Below are 25,241 nucleotides of genomic sequence, written 5' to 3' on the forward strand. Positions count from 1 at the left end.
AGTTCTAGTCATCTGTACTGGCCTTTTTTCTCTTTGTGTGCTGTGAAGTCCCAGTATAGAACCCTCAATGCACCACGGCGAGGAGTTCTAATAAATAAACTGCACTTGGTCTGCATATCCTGTCATAAGCTTAGCAGAAAGTATCAAGAAATGATGATTAATCCATTCCTTTACCAAGTTCTGTGTCATTTATATGTTCTCTTCCATCACTAAAACAGAGCATAGGAATCAGGGTTTCTGTGCAATATATGTGAGACTACTATTTTGGAAGAAAGACTCATACTTCAAATATTATTGAAAAAATCAGAATGCTTGCAGATAAATAGATTTAAAATTTTAATCTGTATTGTTCATCCATTTGAGACATCAGTGTTGATCAATATTAGAAACAGATCTAACTAAACAAAATTTTAAGCTCTTCTTGCAAAGACCTGACTCATTGCCACAATATTAATGTATTAGCTGCTTATCCAAAGGTGGCATAAATGTTTGAAATTTCAGTTCATTATGCAGTATTTAGCATTGCTGATGTCAGTGGAGCTGATTATTCCGTTACAAAAGTAATTTAAATAGTCATATAAAGTTTAGTTTAGCCTCTTTTTAGACAGTGCTAGATTTTAAGAGAAATACAAACCCCAGCCCAGGACAGAACCGAGCAGGTGGTTTCACAATGGCTAACTGAGGTAAAAGAAGAAACTAGAATGTGTGTATTGTTAACTTGTGTCCACAAATTAAATGAAAACAGAGGTGTCTGGCCAGACAGCTAGTCTGTTCACTGCTGTTGCAGGGAGTCTACAATATAATCTCAACATACTTCTGAGATTCGAGCTCCAACACAAAAGGATTTAAATTGTTCTCAAACAGTAGGCAGGAAAAATCATAAGAAAGCTGAGTAAGGAGCAGGGCTGAGCTGGTGCTGAAGGGAGAACTGATTCTTACCTGGGATTGAGGAGAGAGAGAAGAACTACAAGGAATGGGGTGGGCACAGTGATACATATGGTGAAAACAGTTTCCCAGAAAGTCATTATCTGAGTTGCTCTGCTGTCCTATCAGCTGGTTTCTCTTGCTTTGCCTTTGCTTTCACTAACAGCTTTGAGCCAGACCTAGAGTCCTCTGCAGTTAACAAAAGTATTTTTTCCCTTCTTTGCTGTTCTTTGTATCTGAGTCCTAAGGGAGAGACTAGGTACTTTTTGCTGCAACATCTAACTCGCTCTTTTATAAACGAGTTTGATCCAGTGCCTGAGGGTCAGTTCAGTCTTCCTGCCAAAAAGCCCCCTGAAGCCAGAGGTGGATGACCTTTTCTGATGAATGGTTTGCTTTGAGAAAGATACAGGCTTGGTCTTTCCAAATGTATTTGTAATTTAGAGCTGAATTTGGTAAGTAACAGTGATGAACTAAAACATAAAGGAAATACTACTGAGGTGTTTCCCTCCAACATTTCCAAAGCAAACAGCCTTACTTTTCTAATTCTAGATTGCTTAAAGTCCCTTAAGGGTGGTTTGTGGGCATTTGGCACCAGCCCTGCTGGGGAACAGAGCAGCTCATCCCTGAACTGTGCTGGAGACAGGCTGTGTAAGGATCCCACTCACCAGGCTTTAAGGCATGAGGGCACATATTGCTTCTTGATTCTCCTGTGATTCCGGGTCTGTGCTCCAAATGATCCCATAAATGAGAGATGAGTATGGCCAGACACTCCCTCCAGTTATCTGCAGGTCAATAGAAAGTTATTTTCATGGAGTTCTGAGCCTACAGAGGTTATTTTTGGTTTGATCCCTTATGTGGAAGCTGTGCATCCAAGGTGAGGCACATCCATTTCTTTTAGCAGGCTTTCTGCTCCTGCGAGGGGATGGATATTCGTATCAGAAGCAAAACAGAGACATTAAATGAGGTCAAGATGACCGTACATGAGCATTAGATAACACAATAATTTAAAATGATGAATGAAATAGTTAAAGAATTTTAATTGTAACCTACAGTACAGATACAGGTTGACCCTTGTAGCGTGGGGTCTGCAAAACTGTGAATATCTCTGGCAGCTGGGTGCAGAGGAGATATCAGGGGGAGCAGCAGGTACACTGACAAAGCAGCTTTTTCACTCCCATTTCAAAGAGGTGAAATTCCTGCTGTCCTTGTACTAACCAGTGGGGGGAGGAAGGAGGGGGGCAGCGGGGAGGAAGCAAAAAAAGAGGAATAGATTGCTTTCACAAAATAAGTGGGAAAAGACAAAGCTAAAATTTACAGAGTTAGATATATTTTTTTAAAACCTAATGACAGTTAACAGACAACAACTGGAAAGACTGGATTGAAATAATTTTCTTTCTAATGTCCATTTGTTGTGAATACTTAAGAAGAAATTATTCAACCTAATGGTAGGTAGAGAAGTGACTTGTATTTAAGAGAGCACTTGTTTGGACATCAGAGGTAGGAAACCAGGACTCTGAAGTATTAGGTACATGACTGTTTTATGTTAACAACTGTAGAGTCTGATTCTGCAAACACTAAGGTATGTGAGAGTGGAACTATTATCCTGAACACAATATATATGAGTACAGCAATACAGATCTAACATGCAAAATTATTGGAGCCTTTGTCCCTGTTATAATTTTAAATGATTTATCTCTGTTTTTAAATCTCTGTTTTAAACCGCAGAAAAATACAGAGAAAATACATACTTATCTTGGAGCAGAAATTCTGGTTGTTTTTTGTTGCAATAAAAATAGATTTTGTCCTTTTATATCTGTAGCTTCATGAGCTTTCTTTTAAAAAATCAGTGTCTTGTTTGTTGTCAGAGATAGTTCTTAACTTTGCTTTTTAAAATTTATTCAGAAACCCCTATGACACATAAGATAGAACACATGAAAGAAAGTAATTCTTTCTCTTTTCCTTTCCCTCCCTTTTTTTTTTTTTTCAGAGAAGTAACTTAAAATATGTGTGTGGTGTAAGAACGTGTGCTGAAGTCTCATGTTTCAGGTAATCTTCTTTAAAATAATGGGAGTCTAGATTGCATCAGTTAGTTTTAAAACTGCTATGCTATTGGTAGGAAGAAAATGGGATTTGAGCCAAAATTTGCCTGTGTTACTGCCAAAGTCTGTATCAGATTTAAGACACATGCTTCTGCAAGCTTCCATGAAGGTTGTGAAAAAAGTTTTAATACAGAGTTGGATTACAGCTCTCGGCTCAAAACACTGGCCATTACACTACCATCTTAAAAGCCTGCTGTAACACGGAGCACAGAGTCGAGCAGACTTCTCACATTTTCTGGACCACAGATGGATATTGAATGTATCTTTGTGTCTTGATGGAAGATATATTAACTTCATTAACTGGAATCCATACCTGATCACTTGTGAGTGTGTATGTGTATACACACAGATATAGATCTATTTAAAACCTTATCATGATTTTATTTCAAGTGTATCTAAGATCTGCTCTAAGAAATTACATTCTCTAGAGGAACTTACAATTGTTTTGAGCAGCAAAGGGACAGATATTTACTCTTGGATGTTGGAATCCTTTGTGAGTTTATAAGAGAAATTCTGGAAGCTTTTCTTTTCTGTGCTGGTGGTAGAGAAATGCCTTTTGAAACAGACACCTCCAGCTGTACGACAACGACTCCGTAGTAACCTGTGGATTTTAAACATCAGAATGTACAAAACGTGGGCAACTGTGAATATTTTCATAGTTTCTTTTCTACATCTGCTGCAAGGATCTGACTATGAGAATGGATCTGTGAAGGCAAGTGAACTTTATTTTCTGTGATTCTTAATAACACAAGCTGCCAGAATTACCTACATTTAATATGCAAGGTAGTGGGTTTCTTGCTGTTTGGGTAATGTGTTGTTATTTTTTACTTTGGTGATGGTTTAGTTGCAGAGATGTTTAGCAGCATAAAGGAAAATGAATCTACAAGGAATTTAAATTCATATTCTCTGTTTAATATTTTGTTAGGTTTTTTACTAGCTATTAAGTACTTGTCGTATACTTTGTTCTTGAGTTAAAATTTTAGTTTCAGTCATGCAAATTAAAAGAAAAACCTGAAAAAGAAGAGTGAGTCAGAGTATTTAGAATATTTGTTAAATACATTTTTTTATTTCAGGTATTTATAATTGCAGGAATTAGTATGCTAGTATTGAAATTTTCCCTGTAAGAACATGTGTTCATCAGTTGTTCACTTGTTTGCCAGATATGAGAGAAACGTTTTTCTTTTGCTTCATTAGAAAATGTTGTATAGGATTTTAAAATAAACAGCAGCTAGTAATAATAAAGCACATTGCCTGGACATTAACTTTTCTTCTGAATATAATACATGAAACAAAATTTAAGCTGAAGCCTCACCGTGAGAGTAGGATCTTTCAGATCTGACTTTAAGTCAATGCGAGAATATCCAGGACAATCACTGCGAAAAATCAGAACAAAAACTGGAACAAGCTTCTACATGTGAAGTCTGTTCAAAAATGATTAATTCAGTGTGTGGTCCACGACAAATTATTTGTTTTTCACCAGCAGAGCAAAACAAGATAATATTTTTGTTTTCACTTCAGAAAACCTCCTGCTTGCAAGCAATGACCACACACTAGTCTGTGAGCCTGCTGCATGCTGACCTGTGCTTTAGAAAAGAAATGCTAAGTTGTGTGCCTAATTGCAGACTGCTGCTGCCAGCCCAATAAGTCAGCAGTGGTGAGCAATGTGTGCCTCAGGATGATTGATGCCTGCTGACTGTTCACAAGCTTTTAATTTACAACCTCAGCAATCAATTCTTTGAAGGCATTAGGACCAGAGTAATCAGCCGTGTTTACTGCATTAACTTTGTGCACTCCATGACAAATCACCAGTTTCGTACTTGTAGGAATCACTGCATTTAAACCAGAACATGCTTTCTAATACAGAATAGTAACCATTTTAGAATTGGCAGGGATGATAATTATGTCCTTGTGTGGGACACAAGTTTATTCAGCACAATAGTAAAACCACTGGAAGGTCCTTTAATTATAAACTTTGAATCCATATCCACTTTGCCAAGAGTAAATGCAAGAGCTCTTCTTGCTAGCTTACACTGGCTTACAGTTTATTCACTGTGATAGGACTGTCCATCCAACATAGGTACAATTGTGATTATTTTCACTGACATTTGGCTACCACTGTCAAGCAGCCAGCTTAGCCACAGGCTACTGTTGTTGAAACAATTCACTGACAGTTTCCAATCCTATCCTAAAGGAATTGAATAGATCACACTCAAAAGGGTATCACACTCAAATGCTGTATTTCACTTGCATTAGCTGCTGATTGCCAAAAGGAAAAGACTGGCTTTCTGCTTGTTCTGGCTCTTTTGGTATAGACAGAGGTTTTTGGCTAAACTGTTTGTTTTTCTTTTAATGTTTTACATAGGATGTTAACTTTCTGGGTTGTTTTCTCCTGTATGACCTGTGGGCTTCTGTGTGTGTACATATGTGGAAATACACCACAAAAAGTCCTTCATGTTACAGTGTTGGATGGTACACAGGGTTATGACTATTTTTATCACTTGCACCTCACACTGAGTTTGCAGTACGCAGAAATGATGTATTGCATTCACCTACCCTACCTTATTTTTGTAAAGTTCTTTAAGATCAACAGCAGTATTGCCTGGATAAAACCCACAAGGTCAGGATTCATGTAATACACAGCTAATGAGACCTAGGAAGGGTTAGGCACCAGCACCCTGCTCTATCCCCCATGGTATGAATCCAAGTTAGGTGAGCTCTGCCCAAGACACCTGAAATTTTAAACCTGTTTATGGTTTAAACCATCAGGTGGTGTCAGTGTGGTATTATGTGATAGAGTTTTGGGGCGCTAAGGATTTAAACATTCTCTTATTCCCCTTCAAATATCCTGATTAAAGGTATGAATGTTAAAAAGCTTATGTACAAGCTGCCATGATCCAGCAAGTATCTCCATGGCAGCTGGCTTTTCCTAACCCTTCAAAAACTTCATCCTCTTCTGGGCACAGGAGTCCCTTTTCCCCAGCATGTACATGTATTCCTTGCCTGTCAGAGCTCCTCCTTCCTTTCTTCATTCCTGACCTGTTCTACTCCTAGCATTTGACCTGTATTTCCTCACTTCCAGGACTCAGGGACTCAGTCTTCTCACCGGTCTCTTGTTTGTGCTACCCAAGTGCCACCCTCTTTCCCACTTGCTTCCTTCTGGATAGGATCTCCTTCTTCTCTCTTAGACCCTCAGGAATTCTGTCCAAGCACCCCAGAGACAGCCCTAATGGACAGTTTTGTTTTCCAGTCATATCTGACCATGGTTCCCCCTTCCCATCTCCATCCATAGCTTCTTGCTTTGTCCCTGTGGTTTTAACTTACCCAGCTTTCCTTTTCCTGACCCATTTCTAGTTCTGATCTCCAAAGATGATGTCAGCCTCCTTGGCCAGGTGTTGCCCTCTTCCATCAGTATTCATCTCCTTCCCCTCCCACAGGCAAATCCAGCAGGTTCTTATCCCTGGATGCCACACCCCTGTGGCCTGAGGAGGAAGAAAGACAGGTCCTGTGCTCTCAGCCCCATAGGCTGGACCTGGACCCATGGGTGGCCTGCACCCATGTCCTGCTCTACTCCTGAATGGACTGGAATCAGCACAGAACCTGACTGCTGCAAAGCCCTGGGAGGTATCTGTTGCTGCTCTTGGAGGCTTTTACATCTGGGTGTTTTTTTTTCAAAGATAGCAGTAGACACATCTGGGCCAAAAATGGTTCCTCAGGTGTCAAAAATTGACATCTGTGATTCACAGTAGGGAAACAGAAAAATTGTTTGCATGGATAAAGGAGGAGCTTCATCCTCCACTGCAGTCAAATCATTTTCACAGAGAAAGCAAAGAAAATTATTAAAATCATTTTGAGGCAGACATCTGGTATGGAAAGCTTCAGCCTGAACATCGAGTGTCTGGCGGTCTGAGGCACAACTGGAGCACAGGCTTATGGTGGGAAGCAGTGGGCAGCTGCAGACAGGGGCAGCACAGCCACACAGGTGTCCCACAGGGCTTGGCTCCAGACCTGAACTGATGTCAAGGCTGGCCCTTGTGCACCAGTGGCTTGGTTCAGGATGCCAACCTAACATATGAAGTCCTCATGGAAGAGCTAGATTTCCACATGCATTTTCTGAAGACTGAGAATTATTTTTTTAAGTTTTTTTCATCAGGAAATGCTTTAAACATTCCTTATTGAAGCTTTTGTCCCAACAGTCTCTTATGTTTTGGAACCTCTCAGCTAGAGAACCGCAAATTTCTTTCTGTCTCTCCCCCTCAAATTTTTCCTCTCCTAGAGCAGCAACAGACATAAACTACTTTTTCCAGAATTTTAAAATTAGATGCGAAGAGCTATGTCCTATATTCATCAGAGCTTAGGCAAATTTTTTGCCAAGAAAAGCCAACGATCCATCAGAGCTGCTTCTGCCTTCCAACACTAAAACTGCCTCTCTAATGAGGCTGCAAGTCTTGATCTCTGAGAATTTAAGTCTCATTGCTCCCTGCTCTATTCTGCAGCTTCACATTATTAATAAAGTGTTGGGGGACAGGCAAGAGAAAGGGACAACTGGTCGGTCCCAAGTTAAACAGAGTCACAACCTTTTCCTTTTGCAGAGGTGTTCTCCACATGTTGAACCCTCCAACCCTGCAGTGGATAGGCCTGAGGAGTGTCCCTGAACTATAAAGCTGCCTTCTGATCAAAAGACTGAGGGGTTAGATGGGCTTAGCTGGGAGGTAAACATGGCTGCTCTCTGTTACATGCACTCCTTTTCCACAGCTATATCTTTTTTACTTCTGCACTAAACACAGTTAAAGCCTCAAGTGGTCGTTCTTGCTCAAACAGATCTTCTTAATCTCCTGTCACTGTGAACTCGACAGAGGGGGAAGCCACTTTCCAAACACAGCTGGTACATAGCCCTTGTCCACTGGTGAGAGTGAAGCAGCACTTCCCCATCATCCTGAGGCCCTGGACCACCTAAGTGGAGAATGCCTTGCCCTTGGGAAGGCATGGAAATATTGGAGAGCCATCAGACCACGGGCAGAAGAAATCAGAGAGTTCTTTACATCTCCTTTCTGAGAGCCAGCTGCAGTCTGTCTGTCTGTGCAACTGAAACAGAGCTCTGTGAGGAAACCTGAGCAGCAGAGCTGGCTGTAAGCTTTTGTCTCTGTAATTATAACTGACACTGTTTTTCAGATAGATCTACACAGCTCCCTAAAACCTGCTTGCAAATGTTGCTCAGTTTCTAGAAAAGTTAGATTCTAACAAATCATCCATGTCATGGGATTTCTTCCTCAAAGGCAACCCCTGAAATTCCAGCAAAATGCTCAACCGCTAGAAAAAGCAACTTGAATTGTCATTGGAAGTAATTTCTCTGTTTAAATGAGGTTTTTGATTCTCAAATCCAGCTTCCTTTCAAAGTTAGGTAACTCTTCTAAACAAATATTATGAAATTGCAGTTTTCAGAAATATTTCATTCTCCCACTTTTGTCTGCTGCTTTTGATTCTTTGTGATTACCATCTCTGATAGGCATGATTAGCCAAAAATGTGTGAAAATATACTTACAGCACTCCTGCAGAAATGATTGTTTGTGTTTTTCCTTCAGAAGTGAGAAGCTATCAAGGAAGTTGTGAGGAAAGCCAATTTGTTCTGACTTATCTGCTACTGTCTTGACAAGGTACACTGAAGGAAAACAGAACAATCTTGTATTGTTGTCATGCTGCACAGCATCCTTCCTTGGCTCTTATCAATTTGGAAAGGCAACTACTAACACACTGCCACTTTATCAAGAACACTTCTCGCTCATGAGAAATAGCAAAAAAATCCCTCCCAGCTGCTGATCCAATCCAGTCCATCTCAGCTAGGATTGTAATGTCTGAGGATAGAGCAGAGCTTGGAAAAGTACACCAGGCTGTGTAGATTAATCAGATGCAGCATTCAAGAAATCCAATAATCAGCAGTTTGAAATTAAGACAGCACTAACTAAACTTTGCCATCAGTTGTAGCTCACATCTGAAAGTCTGTGAAACCCAGGGGAGGCAAGAAGGCAGGTTCAGAGGGCAGTGGGCCATCTGTTTGTTAATTAGTGGTCTTAAGGCAATCGAAACAAGCCATCAGCTCAAGCTTAGCAAATGTTGCTTGTGTCTGTTTTCTGCAGCCTACTAGTGCTTTCTCCCCACAGGCATTTGTGTTTTTTCTAACCACTGGTGTGGTGGTATCAGTGCAGACTCCCACAGGAGGCAAACAAAGCAAAAGTCTGCCTGAAAACAGGAAAACAAACTGGTGCAAACTCTGGCTTGTGAGACTTCTGCCATGGTGTCTGCAGATTTTGTTTGATCAACACTGCTCCTATTCCAGACAAGGTACTTGTGTCTTATCTCCTGTGGATGCCATATTGGCATTTGGGAAAAATAAATAAGGTACAGTTGTTGTAGGTGATAACTCATTTAAGCTTATTCCCATGAAAAAAACTTGTACAATCCTTTTTTATAGTTATCACACAGTGGGATCTGTGTTTCTTTTAGGCCTTCTTCTCAGGGCAAATAAGTCCAGTTACAAAACTGGCCTTTGCCCTTGGGCTTGGCTTTGAGATGTAGTCCCAAAAATGACTGTATTGCTGAGGGGGTGCAGTGAAGTAAATCTGACACGGTAACTTTCCTACAGAAACCCTTATTCCTGAGAAATTTCTTGTTCCTCTCACTATGTGCCATTCCCTTATCTATTTCTCCACCTGCTTCCTACCTCCCCAGCATGCTTTGCAAATCTTCATACATCTTGTTGGGATTTGAGGAGTGGAAACAAAATGCTGAGTGACCCCACTACAGCTGCACAGACCCCCTTTGCCCATGGGGAGACCAAGCAGAATTTTTTTTAACATCCTCGAGAAGGAGATGGGCTTCTGCATCAATGAACAGCAGAACAATTGCACAGGCTATTTTAGTTTCCTTGCATTAAGAAAAGTCCAGCTTCCTTCCTTTGTGAAGGACAGCTGTGTATCTTTTATATTTTCCCCCCGGTGATTTAACGTGTGCCGCCACTCAGCTGGTGGTAGGACGCCATCTAGGGTCGTCCTGCTTCCACAGAGCCGGCCTGAGCACAAACAACGTGCAGCTGGACTCGTGGGATTTGGCAATCCAATGTAGGCACCACATGAATGGGTCTGGAAAGGGGTGACTGCCTTCCTCACTCCCGGGATGTCAGGATGGGTTTGTCTGAGCCATGCTTTCATGGGAAGCGTGCTGTGTTGGGTTGGAGAATTCACGGTCACCGGCCGCAGTGTGGTCACTGTTCGAGTGCAGCTGGGGAGGGAATTCTATTTGAGTCATGTTGAATTGCGAGAAAGTTGCATCATGTTACTGTATCATATGTCACTTTGCACATAGAGAATGTGCCATAAAGACAGGCAAAACCTTTCACTTTAATTAGCAGTGTGACTCAGAAACCATGTTAGGATACTTTTCTGAATTGCTAGGGAAATATTACTCAAGAAAAACTACAATTCCAGGAAAATGTGTGCATGTGACTGGGGTAACATAAGTTCATTCAGTGTTGGCAATGGCTTTGCTTTGTGAAGTGACATTTTGAAACCCAGCTGTCCAATTGGCTAGTCACACTTCCAAAACATTTATTAAAGTGTCTTGGGGCAAACCCAAAACCCAATGAAAGTGCTAACTGAAGGACCCTTCATCACATTAAAAAATATTTTCAAATATTAAAAGAATACATAGTCATCTGATTTCATCCAGGTCTCTGTTACTGAGCCATTCCAAACTCACTCTCCAAATCCTGGTGACTTCCAAGGAATGGACAAATATCAAGAGACAGTGACCACAGCCTGGACATGCTCTTTGTAAACACATTTAATATGCTATTTTTGATGTGTGCACCCTGTCATAGTGTTAGGACAGCATCCAACCTTGTGTACAGTGAAGTGATACTGTTCTAGCTATGCTCTGTATTGAGCAGCACATCTGCCTCAACACATCGCAGCAATGCAAGACCATATGAACAAGCATACAAGCAGAGGTTCAGAAAATGTACTGCAAGACTCCCAAGGCTGTCAGTAGAATTTAGGACATATCAGTGAGTCACCACACTGGATATTTATGACAAATCACCTGTGTTTTTTTACTTACCAAGTGAATATACTTTGCATGGTCACCATGGGAGGGACCTACAGGTAAACTCTCAATGTACATGACTCAGCTTGAACAGGAAGAAAATCCGTATCTTAGCAGACCAACTTTTTTCTTTCATCTACCCCTCAAGCTTTTCCATTACTGCCAGAAAACTGATGCACAGTGGATGCTGTTACCTTCAAGATCACAACTGGGGGATCTTTCCCATGAGAGCCAAAAGACCTGGCTATGGGAAGAAGCATCTGTTTAATGAGAGTGGTAGCTGATACTCAAAATATTTGCTGGCTGGAAAAAAGTGCTCCATTTTGGTATAAAGACTTAATTGGCTAAAAGTATATTGTTATGAGAGGTATTTTGATAAAATTTTATCAGTCTCTGCTTTGGACATGAAAAATTATATGAAATATTCTGAGATTCATGCTTCTACAAAACCATGTCCAATTCCGATGTTTTCAGTTATTTGCTTTGAATATTTTGGTTTATTGAAGAGAGAATACAGCAATCAAAATGTCTCATCTCCAAGGATTTTTATAATGTAAGCATGCTACCAAAGTGCAAGAAGTCTGATTTGTTTGCTGTAGCATCACAAAAAATCTATTCTAGTTCAAAAGGCCACTCAAAATATAAAACAGCTGTTCTCTTGAAGCCACAGAGTAGTTAATACGATTTACTCATGAAAACATATCATCTTCAGCTAAAGTTTTATCACCACCTTGACCACCAAGTTTAGAAAATGGGTAATTATGTCTCCTTCTTCAGTGGAAGTTAAACTGGAGCCCAAGAGACAGACTCTCAAGAAGGCGTGTCTGGAGGAAGCTTTTTACCACACTGAACATGTGGAGGAGCTCTCTAGAACTTCCTCCTCCTCTGGCTTTGTGTCTCAGTCAGAAAATGTACTGACTCTTTTAGCTAAAGAGGCCCTCAAACATCACAAATGTATCAGTGAGAAATGTGACAGCCTCAGATCAATGTCACCCTGTCAGCCCCCTGCCACCTCATACAGCACCTGGCCAGACCATGAGTTTGACCAATTTATATTCCTCCCAAACCCACAAGTAACATATCTGCCGGTCCTTCTTTCTGTGCTCTGGCAACTCTGCACTGCTCTTCTTGCAGGGCAGGGCTCTGTACAGTTTCTCTTCCAGCAGCCATGGCTCACAGGACTTCAGGATGAAGTGCTGTGATCCCACAGTCACCCTGAGAGGATGCACGGCCAAGGCCAACACTCTCTAACTCTCAAGGCAGACTGCAGAGAGGTTTTGCACGGATTGTGGGTGAGGGAAGCAAAATTTTCCTGTGCCTGTTCTTCAGTCCTTGAGCTTTTTCAGGGGAGAAATTTCGTCCCCTTGCATATTTTTTGCTATATACTTGGACAGTAGAGCTGTATACTTTCAATACAGCTCTCAGTGGAGAAATCACCCTTTTTAAAAAGTGACAGCTGGAAATTTGCCTCACAGGGCCTAAACTTGTCCCCACTATAAACAGAATGCTCCTTCAGGTTATTAATGTGATGATCAAATGAATGTTCAGTCTGGACAAGGCACTGCACTGAGAGAGATGAAACATTTTTAGAAGACATTTGAGTATTAGTTTACAACATTTGAAGGCAGAGTGAAGTACTGCATGTTCCTGAAATTTCATCCATGCTTCTGAGATGACAAAGACTGTAATAGCCACTTAAAAATCCCATGACAAGCCCATCATGTTTCAGAGAACAATTTTAGTAGGAAGTCAAAATATCTAATTGTTTTGTCTCTCTGTGGTCATATTCACTATAATTAAAAATAGCTTATTTGTGCACTAATAATGTACAATCATGCTTCCAGAGGGAATACAGTCAGGGATGCAACTTCATACATCAGAAGTTCATAGCTGACAGAGAATCAAAATCATTATTTTACTGGAGCTGTTGAAAAGTAAATGCTCTTTCCCTCCTCAGAAATGAAATACAATGTGATGATAAAATTACTGCATGCTAATACGTGTCAGACGTGGCAGGGCAGAGTTAGATGCCTCATGGTAGATATTTATGGAGTGATGCAGTTGTTTGTTGATACTGCTGTAAGTCACTCCTCCAAGCCTCATGTTTTCGAGCTGCAGAAGATTCTCTCACTCTTTTATTACCCATTATGCAACACCCCAAGGATACAAGATGCTGTATTATAGACAATATTTGTTATGATAAAATTTGGCAATGGTTGAGCCCCTGCTACCTCAGTCATGGCCTGTCACTCTGAGCAATATCTTCTGTGCTTCCTTGCTACTTCCTTTGGATGAATGGCTTCCTCTCTTTTCTCTTGTCTTTTGCTTTGGTTACAGACACCATGTTAGGTATCATCTCTTTATTTTGTGTTTGCACCTGACTCCAAACTCATAGGAGACACAATAATGCTAAAAATACTACTACTAATGATGAAAACCCCCAAAATAGTTCTTCTTACTGCAAAAACTCCACACAAGCTTGTTATTCTTACCAGGAAAATGTAGTTCTTTGTGTTGCCTTCACAATTTTTCATGCCTTCATTTGCCTGCCAAGAGAGAACAAAACTTTTCCATGGGAACTCCCTTGCAGTTCCCTGGCCACATCAGCTCACAGTCTGTGTGCTGTGAGCCCACAGCATGGCTGGGCAACTACACCATGGCTTTGAGGCAGGGAATGGAGTGCTTTCCCTTGCCAGTGCTGGCCTTCAGCCAGTCCCAGCTCCTTCTAACCCTGGTAGAGTTGCACTTCCTGGATGGTTATATTTGTGTACCTAGTAAATTGCTTGTACTTTGGATTAGGAGAGGTTATTTAATCTCATTTGACTACTCTCAGGTGAGTGGGATTCAGGTCTCCTCCCTACAGCAAAGATGGTGATCTACCAATTCATCCTTCAGCATCAGTGGAGAGGAAGAGGCAGTCTGGGTGCGCAGTTAATTCAACAGGCTTTAGAATGAGATGAATGTTCACCCAGTGCACCTATTTTTCTTCGTTATCTATAAGAGGAGTCTCAGATAAATAGTTCATATTCATTTGGGTGAATAGAATCATAGAATTAGATTATTTTTTTATTTTTGATAATTGTGGGGTGGCACGGAGCTGTAGGCACTCTACCTCCACAAGATCAGCCTGCAACTATAATCAGCTTATAGACTGTGGTAAAAACACCTTGGGGAATGCATCATGGAAGAAAAGGAGGTTGTTTTCAGGTGTAGCATACATAGAAGCAAAATTCCTTGGTATTTTCATGTGGTAATGACTCATCTACCTAGTATTTAAACTGGCTTGAATCTAGTTCTGAGATTAGCCTTCAGGCAGCACTGGAATAGGGGGAATTCACCTTCTGGTTGCATCAAGTCTTTGTCTTCTACATGGCTTCTCTTGAACTGAATGCAGCTGCTACAGCTGCATAAAGCACACAATGCTGGCATAAAGGTTCAAAATGTACTCACATGCTGCCAGTACTCTTTGTGCTCAGGTGCCCTCACTTTGAGACAAAACTTCCACCCCACAGATTGGTTAATTTTGAAAGTTTTAGTCTGACCTTATCTTAAGCCTGTTTGGCCAAGTTTGTGACACAATGGCATTAAGAGAATCATCGCTGTGCTATGCAGCTACAATCTGCTTTTGCTGGCAAGATAAATCTGCTACCTTCTTTCTATTGCTTAGCTGCTGAGTGGATGGATCATAAAACAGTGCAAGGTTATCGAGAGGTTCCTTAATCATTTGTCCTGGCCCCAGACACAGTGGTAATGTTGAAAATTTCCATTGGTATTTATGCAGCACTTGCTATGATAGTATCTGTGACCCTAACTCAGAAAAACATTCCTTATCAGAAGGAGTTCTTACACATTTAGCTTTAAGCAGAGGTTTACGTTCTACTGTGGAGAAAGACTGTGAGGCTGGGGCTTAAGGAAAGTAGTCATATATGTAAAGCTTTCAAGGTGTACTTCCTGGATCTGTGAGTGTGCTTGAGTACAGGGTGAAATGCAGGCAGATTGAGCAAAATATGGATTTCAATCAATTTTTATTTTTACCTTCTCATGCACACAAAATATTATTCATCAGCATCAATGCAGATCAGTCATGCATCTGTTTTCTTAAATACAACTATTACAGCTGGTGGAGGGGTCTGTAGGGTCTGACCCAGGAAGAGGTGACCAGTCCGGAGAGATGGTCCTGAAAGGAATCGCCTTCCCAAGGCCCGGTGTCTCCCCTCAGCTGCTGGCAGGAGGGCCCTTGCAGAGGCTGTCAGCTCTTTAGTGATTCTCAGCTCGTGATTCCAGCTCAGCTCTGCAGGGCAGCCTCCAGGCCAAGCCAGACCAGAGAGAGATGAGAAGGCCCGTGTGGCTGGTTCCGCACAGAGGTGGCTTTATTGTGGGTCCCCTCCGGCGAAGGGGAAAGCCAGGGACGAGCTCTCTCCCCCACAGAGCCAGGGGGCTCCCTTTTATAGGGATACAGGGGATCAGTGGGGGACCAATGGGTTACAGAGGGTCTGGGACAGACCAATGGGTTACAGAAAGATCTGCATAGTGTCTCTCAAAGGATTGTGGGTCCACCTTTCCTCGCCATGACCCAAGAAGTGGTTGCCTTTCCAGGGAGTCCTGCTGGGCGATTGCGAAATCTCTTGTCTCAGCAGAGATCCCTCCAGGGCAAGGGCTGGGCATACCCCACATACAACCTCACGTATTTATGCTATAGGCCCTCAAAATTTAGGACCTTAGCAGGCCTTTTTTTTACTGTTGTACTCCACATCTTTCCTCTGTTGTTCAAAATATGTCCAGGAGGTCTAGAAACACAGCATTAATGCAAAGACCACCTGTGTCGGGCTGAAAAGAGCAGCACATGCAGAAAAAAAAGGAGTTCTGCAAAGGTGGATTCTGCTGCTTTTCTTAGACATCATTTTGATGTATTTTTCCTAAGCAGGAAATCTAGGAGCTAGTCAAGGACAGAGAAAAGGTGCAAACTGCAGAGCTGCAGCCCCAATAGGATATGGTCAATACTAATAGTCAAGAAAGAGCCCAGTTTGAACAGTGCAGGCTGTGGGATTGTGCATCTGTATGACATGATGCATAAGCTAAACATTGGACTAGCATAAATCAGTGGGGAAATGAACTCAGTGTCTGGTCTTAGTCCGTGTCCAAGGCGGGAAAGGCCACTGAATGTATCACTGCTTTTTCTCTTGTTCCTTTCCAATGCTGACTACTTTTAGGGTTTTCCTGGAATCTAAGATTGCTAGGAAGAAGATAGATAGTCCATTATGGTTTCTTTTGGAAGCACAAGAGTTGTAATTATCCAAAAATCACAACGCTAACTTGCGTTATCATTTCCTGATGATTGTTCATAGCCAAAATAGAGGAAAACAGATATTCCTCTTTGAATTGAAGAATAATTTTGGAACATATGAGAGATCAGTGTTTTGAAAAACATGCAACTTCATTTAATTATGAGTCTGGTTTTTATCTTGGGGAATGGGATCCATTTTTAGATAAGATACTTACAAAAATGACATTAAGAGCAGCAGCAAGCTGAGGAGCTAAGAGTAAACTACTTAAACCTACTACTTTGATATTTGTTACCATCACCATCTTGCCCAGTGTTAGCAATGCTCAGTGGCAAAGACCGTACTTTATCTCAGTGCTGTTGTTATGGGAAAGGGCATCAGGAAATTCCGTACTGGACAGGGAACCTTGTGAAGAAGTTAAAAATTCAGCTGCAAAATCTGTTCCCTCCAGGAAGAACTCAAATATAAGAAGAAGGAATACAATTATAGTTTTGTTATCAGGGTAGGCAACAAGCAATCCGATCAAACTGCAGAGCTTGGACAGGTGTTAGGAAACATTATGAGAGAACCCCAACAGGTTCACTTCAGGGTTGAATAGCTTAGGCAAAGTTGAGCAGACCTGGATCTGACAGAGAAGTGGTAACTCTGTGTGAGTTTTGGATGATCATGGTTAGGTTAATTAGGATACATTTCTTATGCAATACTGCAATGAGCACTGCTCCTTGCATTGCCTTTGACCATACCCTCCAGTTTCCAAAATATGAAAAGCAGTAAGAGAAGAAACAACCTGAATACACAGGCTGGCTTTGCCAGTACCACTATTATGCATCAATATCAGAGGTGGTTGTTTTTAATTGCCAGAATTAAAATCCTATTGGAGATGCATTTTTTTGGTAGAGGAATGACCTCTACTAATGACCCTTCTACACAATAGTACTTGTGAAGGCATAAAGTTTGTTAATTTCATTGTATTCTTTCCACATTATGGAACTTGTATAGCTTTAAAAATTAAAAAGTCCTTAAAACAGTACGAATTCTTGCTTTAGATAAAATCAGTGATCTTTGCTTAACATGAGGAGGCATTGCTACTTTTTCTGTACTCTTTTATCTTAGGTTTAAATCTTATTTTGCTCATGTAATAATCAGGGCTTGGTTTAGTGGTGAACACAGTGGTGGTGCTGGGTTGGTGGTTGGACCTGATGATCTTAGAGGTCTTTTCCAACCTTAACAATTCTATGATTTTATGACTAATAAAACCTCTTGATATATAAGTAAAAGAAATTGACAAGCTGAGTCGTCCCAAACTGCTGACTCTTACAAGAAGTTCCAGGATATATTTCTAAGTTCCAGAATGCTGTCATCTCATTTTACAGGTTGTCTGTAAATTCAGTCTAGTTCAGAAGTCTTGGATGCTGATTCAGCTAGAACATTTTTTTTTTACCGCAGAGAAAAGGGAAAAAAGTTAATGCTTAATAGAGTTCAGTTTTGCTATCTTTGGTCCCATTACCATGCCAGTGGTGGTCCTACACTTGCATGTTTTGCAAGAACAAGGAGACAGTTAGTGAATGGGAGTGAACATAGGCTGTGGTTCTTAGAACAAATAAGTCTTGACGCATTGACCTCAAGCTGAATTTCAGCTTTCCTGGATCAGCAAAACTCTGGGTATCTTGTTTGCAAATCTGTCTTGAAATTCAGTTACTGGTGCTAAGTATTCACATTCCTTCTGAGCTATTTGTCCCTAAGTATTGAGATGGGGTTTCCAGTTTTTACCACATATTAAATGCGTGAGAAATTGTTCACCTATGAAGCAGCCATCTCTGTAATGAAACATGGCAACTTGCTAGAGCACAATATAGTATTCTGTATGGGCATAAAAGGAGAGCAAACAACTTTTTCTGAGTTAACTGCTTAGGGAATTTTAGGTCAGAGCAAGGTATATACCCAAAAACTAACTTGGCCCATGTGTACCGGCTAACATCTGTATTGTTGCAAAATAAATGCCACAGATGTTTTTATAACAAGTAACAGATGCACTTAGTGCTTGGATTTCAGATCTCATCTAAAAATTTTCCTGTTATAGGTGGTCCTTTCCTTCACCCCTTCCCCAGTCCTATACAGAGCACTCGCTCTAATGGTTCAGACTGCTGTCTGCTACACACCTCATCGACAGCCTCTTTTACTTTGCTTTAAAGAGCTGGAATTTTATTTATGGCAGCTGGCACTGCAGCCCTTTATTTGCAAGTCAAAAAATACAGTTCACTGTATGACCAGAGAGTACAGCTGAGAGAGCACCAGCCCAGTGCAACACAGAAATTTACAAAGATAACCTCTTACTTGTGTTGGAGACAATGTTTTCAGCAGATCTGGTGAGTCAGTGGAAATAAATACTCAATGTCTTGATAAAGGCACAAACACAGATGTCAGAAAGCAGCAGCCAAAGAAAGCAGTATTATTATGGGATTCTGTGCAATATTAAGTGTTACACAGCTATTTTAAAAGTGAATATTAACTTCAAACTGATGGTGTAGGGAGTTTTCTCCAATGGGAGCAGAGTGGTCATGAACATCACACAGGTGGAAAATGCAGTGACTGTGCTAATGCTGCTGCACAGCCGCAGCCCTGAGGCTGGACATGAGGCCATGCTGGCTGACTTGGGCATGACCCAAGTGTAGTCAGAACAGGGGATGGCAGATGCATCTTGCACTTTGCAGCATGTTGAATGTTGCATTTGCCTGCCATGTGGATGGGCCCTCGTTCTTAGTGCAGCTTCCAGCTGTATCACCTGACCCTGCAGTGGTGTCTCATGTCTGGAACCAGAGTTTTGGCACCCAAGGTGGCTTGTTGCAGAGGCACATGGGCTGGGCTCACTGCCTGAACTGATTCAGATTGCCTGTAGGGTGGCCTGGGATTCACTCTGGCATGACTGGCCAGCTCAGGCACAGCAGTGATATGATCAGTGTCTACCAGGTTCGCTGGCGATCAGGGACACAGTAAAGTCTGCATTTGTCAAATAGTTCTGATGGCTGTGATGAAGAGGGTGAAGAAGTGGGTATCTCCCCTTCCCAATTTATGTGGGCACAAATCCTGCAGATCATTCTGGTGCTGGGCACTGTCAAAGAATGGGACATCTCTGTGTGCTGTTTTCCCAGGTACCCTCAGATGTCCTCAGTAACATGCTGCCTTTTGGTACAAGTGCTCCACATGCTGCACTGGGGACAAGCTGTAAAGTACTGGCTTTTTGACTTCCCTCTTTCCTTCCAGAGGACATCTCTGTCAGCACTGGAGCGGTCAGAGCAGCAGATTAGGAGAGCATCCAGCCTGGAAGAGCTGCTTCACATCACTCACTCTGAGGACTGGAAGCTGTGGAAATGCCGGCTAAAACTCAAGAGCCTGGCCAACTTAGACTCCCGCTCTGCTTCACATCGCTCTACCAGATTTGCTGCTGCTTTCTATGATATTGACACACTGAAAGGTAGGTGCAGGTTTGTGGCCAAGTCTGACCTCTTAGCTTCAAGACCTCTCCCTGATTTGTGTGCAGGAAACTGTTAAGTAAGTAGGGGGGTTCCTAGAATACACCCATACTGGAAACAACAGGGCATTACTGGAAAATGACTTTGTATGAAATAATGTCAGATGACAGCCTGAGTATACCTCCCTGTTTTTTGGCCAAATCAGGCTTATTGTTCTCTGCATACTCTCCAAAGGGAAGATGTACTATGCAGGGATTTGTCAGTCCACAAAAGAAAGATAAGTCAATGTACAAAAACCAGGTCAGAATGACTGGCTGAGGGGGTGGACAGCAGCATTGTGCTACATCTCAGAACTTGCTTGCAGGCAGAAATGAATGAACTTTACTGCAGGCATAGAAATCCCTTTTTTATTAGGTGTGCTCTGATATAAGGCACTGCCCCAGCAGCAGTGTCTGTGTGGGAACTGAGAGAAAGAAGGTGGTGTCCTAACCTCAATCTGTTTGAGGAAGTTTCTCCAGAGAAAAGTAGATCTTGAAGCAACCAACCAGCAACTGAAAGTGGAGAATCACAACCTACTCCCTCATCTGGAGCAAGAATGAATACTTTTCCTTGTAGCTGTGATGCTCAAGGCATTACATATTCATGGCTGTAAAACAAAGAATCAGTTACTATATTTTGGTCTAGCAAATGGACATCCTACAGCAAATCTAAACTGCAGCCTAATGAAGGACAGGCTGAGATAATCTTTTTGTTGTCTTTACCCTGATGTGATATTATCATATCACTTTCCTTTTGGGAAATCAGATATTGCTGATTTTGTTCCAATACTACTTTCACAGCAATCCCAGCCACATTCACACATCATTACTCAGCTAAATTATGTCTGAGCAAAGGCCTTAAATTGCTTCTCTGAGCCACAACACAGAAATGTGTATACAAGTGCCTATCTGAAGAGGGTTTTCATATCACAGGCATGGCTTTACAGTTTTCACAGAAATTCTGTACAAAAAAAAAGTTTAAACAAATACACACATGAAAAACAATTAAGATGGCTTTTAATAGTGATAAGCATTTTGCTTACATACCTTTATAATTCTACTCAATGACATTAAAAATCCATAGAGTTATTAGAAGGAGTACCCAGAGTCAAGTGCTGTAATCCTCAATTCCTATTGCTTATTTAGTGAACGCCAACATTTCTGCAAAATTAAAATATCCCTTTGTCCAAACAGCATGACAACAGGGGACCTTATTAAATGTTACTGAGACAGGGCATATTGAAATTCAAAGGCAGAATAATGTAGCTTAATATTTATAATGTAAATAATGTTCTAGTATTAAGGTCACTATGCCACTTAGTGTGCTGTGGCTAATTTGAGATGGTCACAGGGCTGGAGCACCTCTCCTATGAAGTCAGGCTAAGAGAGTTGGGGCTGTTCAGCCTGGAGAAGAGACGGCTCCATGGAGATCCAACTGCAGCCTTCCAGTACCTAAGAGGGAGCTACAAGAGAGCTGGAGAGGGACTTTTCCCAAGGGCATGCAGTGATGGGAATGGCTTTAAGCTGAAAGAGAGTAAATTTAGATTCGGTATTAGGAAGACAGAGAAGCTGTGGATGACCCATCCCTGGAAGTGTTCAAGGCCAGGCTGGATGGAACATTACGCATCCTGGTCTAGAGGAAGGTGTTCCTGCCCTCGGCAGTGGGGTTGGAATTAGATGATCTTTAAGGTCCCTTCCAAACAAAACTGTTCTGTGGTTGTATTTTACTATGGTCATATAGATAGAGTTTTCTGTTTGGAACAGCTACTAGGTTGCTTCTTATTTTCCCTTCAAAAGTCTGACTCTAGACACAGAATTGTCAGCTTCCTCATTGAAAGTCAAGTTGCTGAAATTCAAGTTAAAAGAAGCCCACTGGGCCATCTTCTCCATTCTTCTATTCAAAGTGGAATTATACCAGGACAGAACTACTTTTGTTTTAATATATTAATATGTTCAAGGTACTCAAACTCCTTTTAAAAAAAACAAGCCCATAAACATGTATTTCTTTCCCACACCCTTTCCAGTCATTAAGCAGTGACCTTTTTGCCAAGGGCATCTGTTTTGTTTTAATAAAATGTTTTGATGAGAAGGCTGGGTCAAGACTCATCATTGTTTTACTTGAGTATCTTCCACAGCACTCCGAACTCCATCTGGGAAAATTCAGGACTTTGTTCCTCCTTTCTAAAGCTTTAACAATGAATTCACTGAAAGTTTGTGTCACTTCATCTAACCACAGTCTCCCCTGAGCTGCTCAGTCACTAAGGACTGCAGCACTTTCAAGCTGGAGACTGTATCACAGCCAAATTTCTCAGCAACTGCCCTGTGCTTGGTCACAGAAAAGATCAGGGTGACCATGGGGCTTCTGAACAAGATGTGACACCCACTTCCTTGGAGGCCAGTTCCTGTAACAGCCCTTCTGCTAAAGAAGTGGTCAATGAAGTGAGGATGTGTGTAGCTGGAAAGGTCATTGATGCTTATGTTCATTGAAGTGACATCTGAAGTGATTACGTGCACATACCTTAATGAGTTTGGCAAATACTTTATTTTCTATTTTAATGTTAGGATTAGATTGCTATTTTGATAGACTAACATTCCTCTAGAAAATTCTATTAATTTTAATGATTATTCTTCCCTTAATTTAGGCCTCTTCTTCACAATTCAGACATCAAACTCTTATTTCCTGTACTCCTTGCATGACTGAAAAATGGAGCAAATCAACCCTGTGGAAGCACTATGCAGGAATAAACAAAATAATTTAAATATACAAAGTCAGTTGAAGAAAAAATTAAAAATATCAAAAGGAAAGTCAGGAATGAGAAAAATCGATGTTCATCTGAAGGCAAAGTATAGCATGTAGGTTAAAAGTATTCCAGAATTTTTCCTTTTTCAGAACTTCACTGTAAATGTAGGTACTGCTTTTACAATAGTAGGGAGGTGGACTGCAATGGGAGAGCATTTTTTTAATAGTATAAGAGTTGCTTTTCATATTTCAGAAGCCTGACATAGGGGATAGAGAGGAAAAATGTTTTTCATCATTTTAAGAAGAACTTAGAGCATAAGCATTGATGACTCATGAGGAATTCCATAACTTGAATCAAGTAAGAAAAAGGCAAAAAAAGGAGGGCCACCTTTTGACAAAACTCAAGACAGTATTACGTAAATGTCCCTATTTTCTCTGTCTGGTTCAGGCAGTTAATATGTTATTCCTTCTCACGGTCAGAATCTGACAAATCAGTCAAGCCTGGTCTACTAGTCTACAACAATTCAGTATTTGAAAGATGCCCTGGTGGTTTGAATAGACAACTCACACTTGAATTCATATTCCTGTTATTCAGACTTGAACCCCCTGATGCTACTGAGGTGTGAGACTGTTTGTCTTGGGTTCTATTGGGCAATTTGGAAATGGTGCTCTCTGGCTGACATCCACCAGGAGTACTAATACCCTCTGACCAGAATCTGTTAATCATTAATGTGCTTTTGCTCTCAGGCCCAGGCTGTACTGAGTCCACGGTGGGGCACACTCAGAGAGAGGATAAAATGACAATAAGGAAGGCTACCCTGGAGCAAAGGGGAACAGGGTGTGGGGCAGCTTTGTCAAATAGACACTGTGGAGCTGGGGACTCTCAGCTAAGGGAAATCAATGCAGCTCTATGAAATCTGCTGGAATTAACAGAGATTTTGGTCATTTGCATTGAAAGCTAAAGGCAGAAAAATGCAACAACCTCTCTGCCAGTGCAGCTGGTGTAAGTTACTGGGATAACTTTGCACTCAGACTCTCTCTGGTCCTTAGATTGATCCAAATGAGCACAAATTGATCCAAGTAAGTGCAAATGGCCTGCCAGAACTTCATTTTTATTTATATAATGCTTCTGCTTCCCCAATCAAGAGGTTTAACTTTGCCATGATTGTTCATAAAAATGGTGTTTTCTCCAGTCATAGATGAAGAATGGCAAAAGACCCAGTGTGTGCCAAGGGAAACCTGTGTGGAAGTTGCCAAAGAGCTGGGTACAACAACCAACAAGTTTTTCAAGCCTCCCTGTGTGAACGTGTTTAGATGTGGAGGCTGCTGCAATGAGGAGAGTCTCAGCTGCATGAATACAAGTACGACTTACGTGTCGAAAACGGTAAATGAGGCTATTCATCTGTTTTCTTTTTACCCTGGCTCACCAAAAAGGGAGGGGAAGGAGGATGTTTGGTTTCTGAGATCCTGTTATGAAAGATCTGTCTGCACTATCATAACAAACAGAAGAATTAATTTTTTATCCATGTGGAGTGAATGCAAGAGTGTACAATAGCATTTTACATCCATGTTGCATTATTAAAAAATTGTTTATATATGTGTAGAGATGGAAAATCAGGTCCTGAGAAAGGGACTGCAGGCTCAAATGATGATCAGAAGTTTAATCTTTCTGTAATATATTGTTACTTGGACCAGGGACCCCTTAAGAGCATTATCCCCTAGGAATCCTCTGTATCCAAGGTTTAACCCCATGAAATTTTGTTGTGTTGGGCCACTGCCTTTCGACATTATTGTCCTTGGCAAGAAGGCTGGCTAATGATTTTGGATCTGCAATTTTGCAAGCCAGAAAAGGAGACATATTCATCAGGAGAGACCAGATGCTCTTAATTAGCATGCCTCAGGATCTGAATGTCCCAAACCACACGTCTCTCAGGGAAAGAAAGGCTTAAACCAGTAGTCAATTACTAAATAGGTGCAACAGGGGATACCCAAGTTTTAATGACCAGTGCCAAAAACTGAGCATAGAGTAGCCAGACAGCCTCTTTCTTGTAGAGTCCCACTAGAGGCTATGTACAGAGACATCCTGCTCCAGTTGGTGACTGAGCAGAGCTCCAAGTTTAGCACTTTCAATCCGCTCTGTGGAAGAAACCATCCATTGTTCATCAGTAGTCTGGTCTAGTGGGTGGCACCCCTGCCCATGGGAGGGGGTAAGGAGTTGGAACTGATCTTTAAGGTCCCTTCCAACTAAGCCTTTCTATGATTCTATGATTCATACCCACAGATGAAGCACAGGAGACTGGTCCCCTCTGATGAACCTTCACCTTGTGCATTCTTAGGTCACTTGGCATAATAAATGAAATTCTACTCATGAGAAAGGCTTTTCTTTAAATCAGAACAAAGATCAAGTGCAGTTGTTTCAAAAAGAAAATCGAAGCCCTCATGGGGAGCAGGTCCAATTCACTTCTGTATTTATTTTGTGTTTGTTGGAATGTAATTCCACTGTGTCTGATTGTACTGGAATATAGCTGGAGTAAAATAAAGCAGGGCCTGTCCTTCTTGCGTCAATGCTCCTTAATTGCTTTCATTCCACACCA

General features: G+C 41.3%; 1 protein-coding gene across 2 annotated transcripts in view; it reads left to right on the forward strand.

Annotated features, from left to right (window-relative positions):
* The first annotated feature begins 2,911 nt into the window (after positions 1 to 2,911).
* The window catches only part of VEGFD (vascular endothelial growth factor D), a 30,267-nt gene continuing 7,937 nt past the window's right edge, over positions 2,912 to 25,241 (forward strand). The window contains exons 1-3 of one of the 2 annotated variants that reach the window (XM_069003169.1): positions 2,912 to 2,970; positions 19,661 to 19,871; positions 23,841 to 24,031. In XM_069003169.1, coding sequence (XP_068859270.1) covers positions 2,962 to 2,970; positions 19,661 to 19,871; positions 23,841 to 24,031 — 411 coding nt within the window. In that variant the 5' untranslated portion in view covers positions 2,912 to 2,961. Of the gene's footprint in view, positions 2,971 to 3,122; positions 3,736 to 19,660; positions 19,872 to 23,840; positions 24,032 to 25,241 lie in introns of those variants that run through there. The other variant, XM_069003159.1, reaches the window with a different exon arrangement.

This window comes from Aphelocoma coerulescens, chromosome 1 (genome assembly GCF_041296385.1).
Source record: "Aphelocoma coerulescens isolate FSJ_1873_10779 chromosome 1, UR_Acoe_1.0, whole genome shotgun sequence".
In the NCBI taxonomy this organism is placed as follows: domain Eukaryota; kingdom Metazoa; phylum Chordata; class Aves; order Passeriformes; family Corvidae; genus Aphelocoma; species Aphelocoma coerulescens.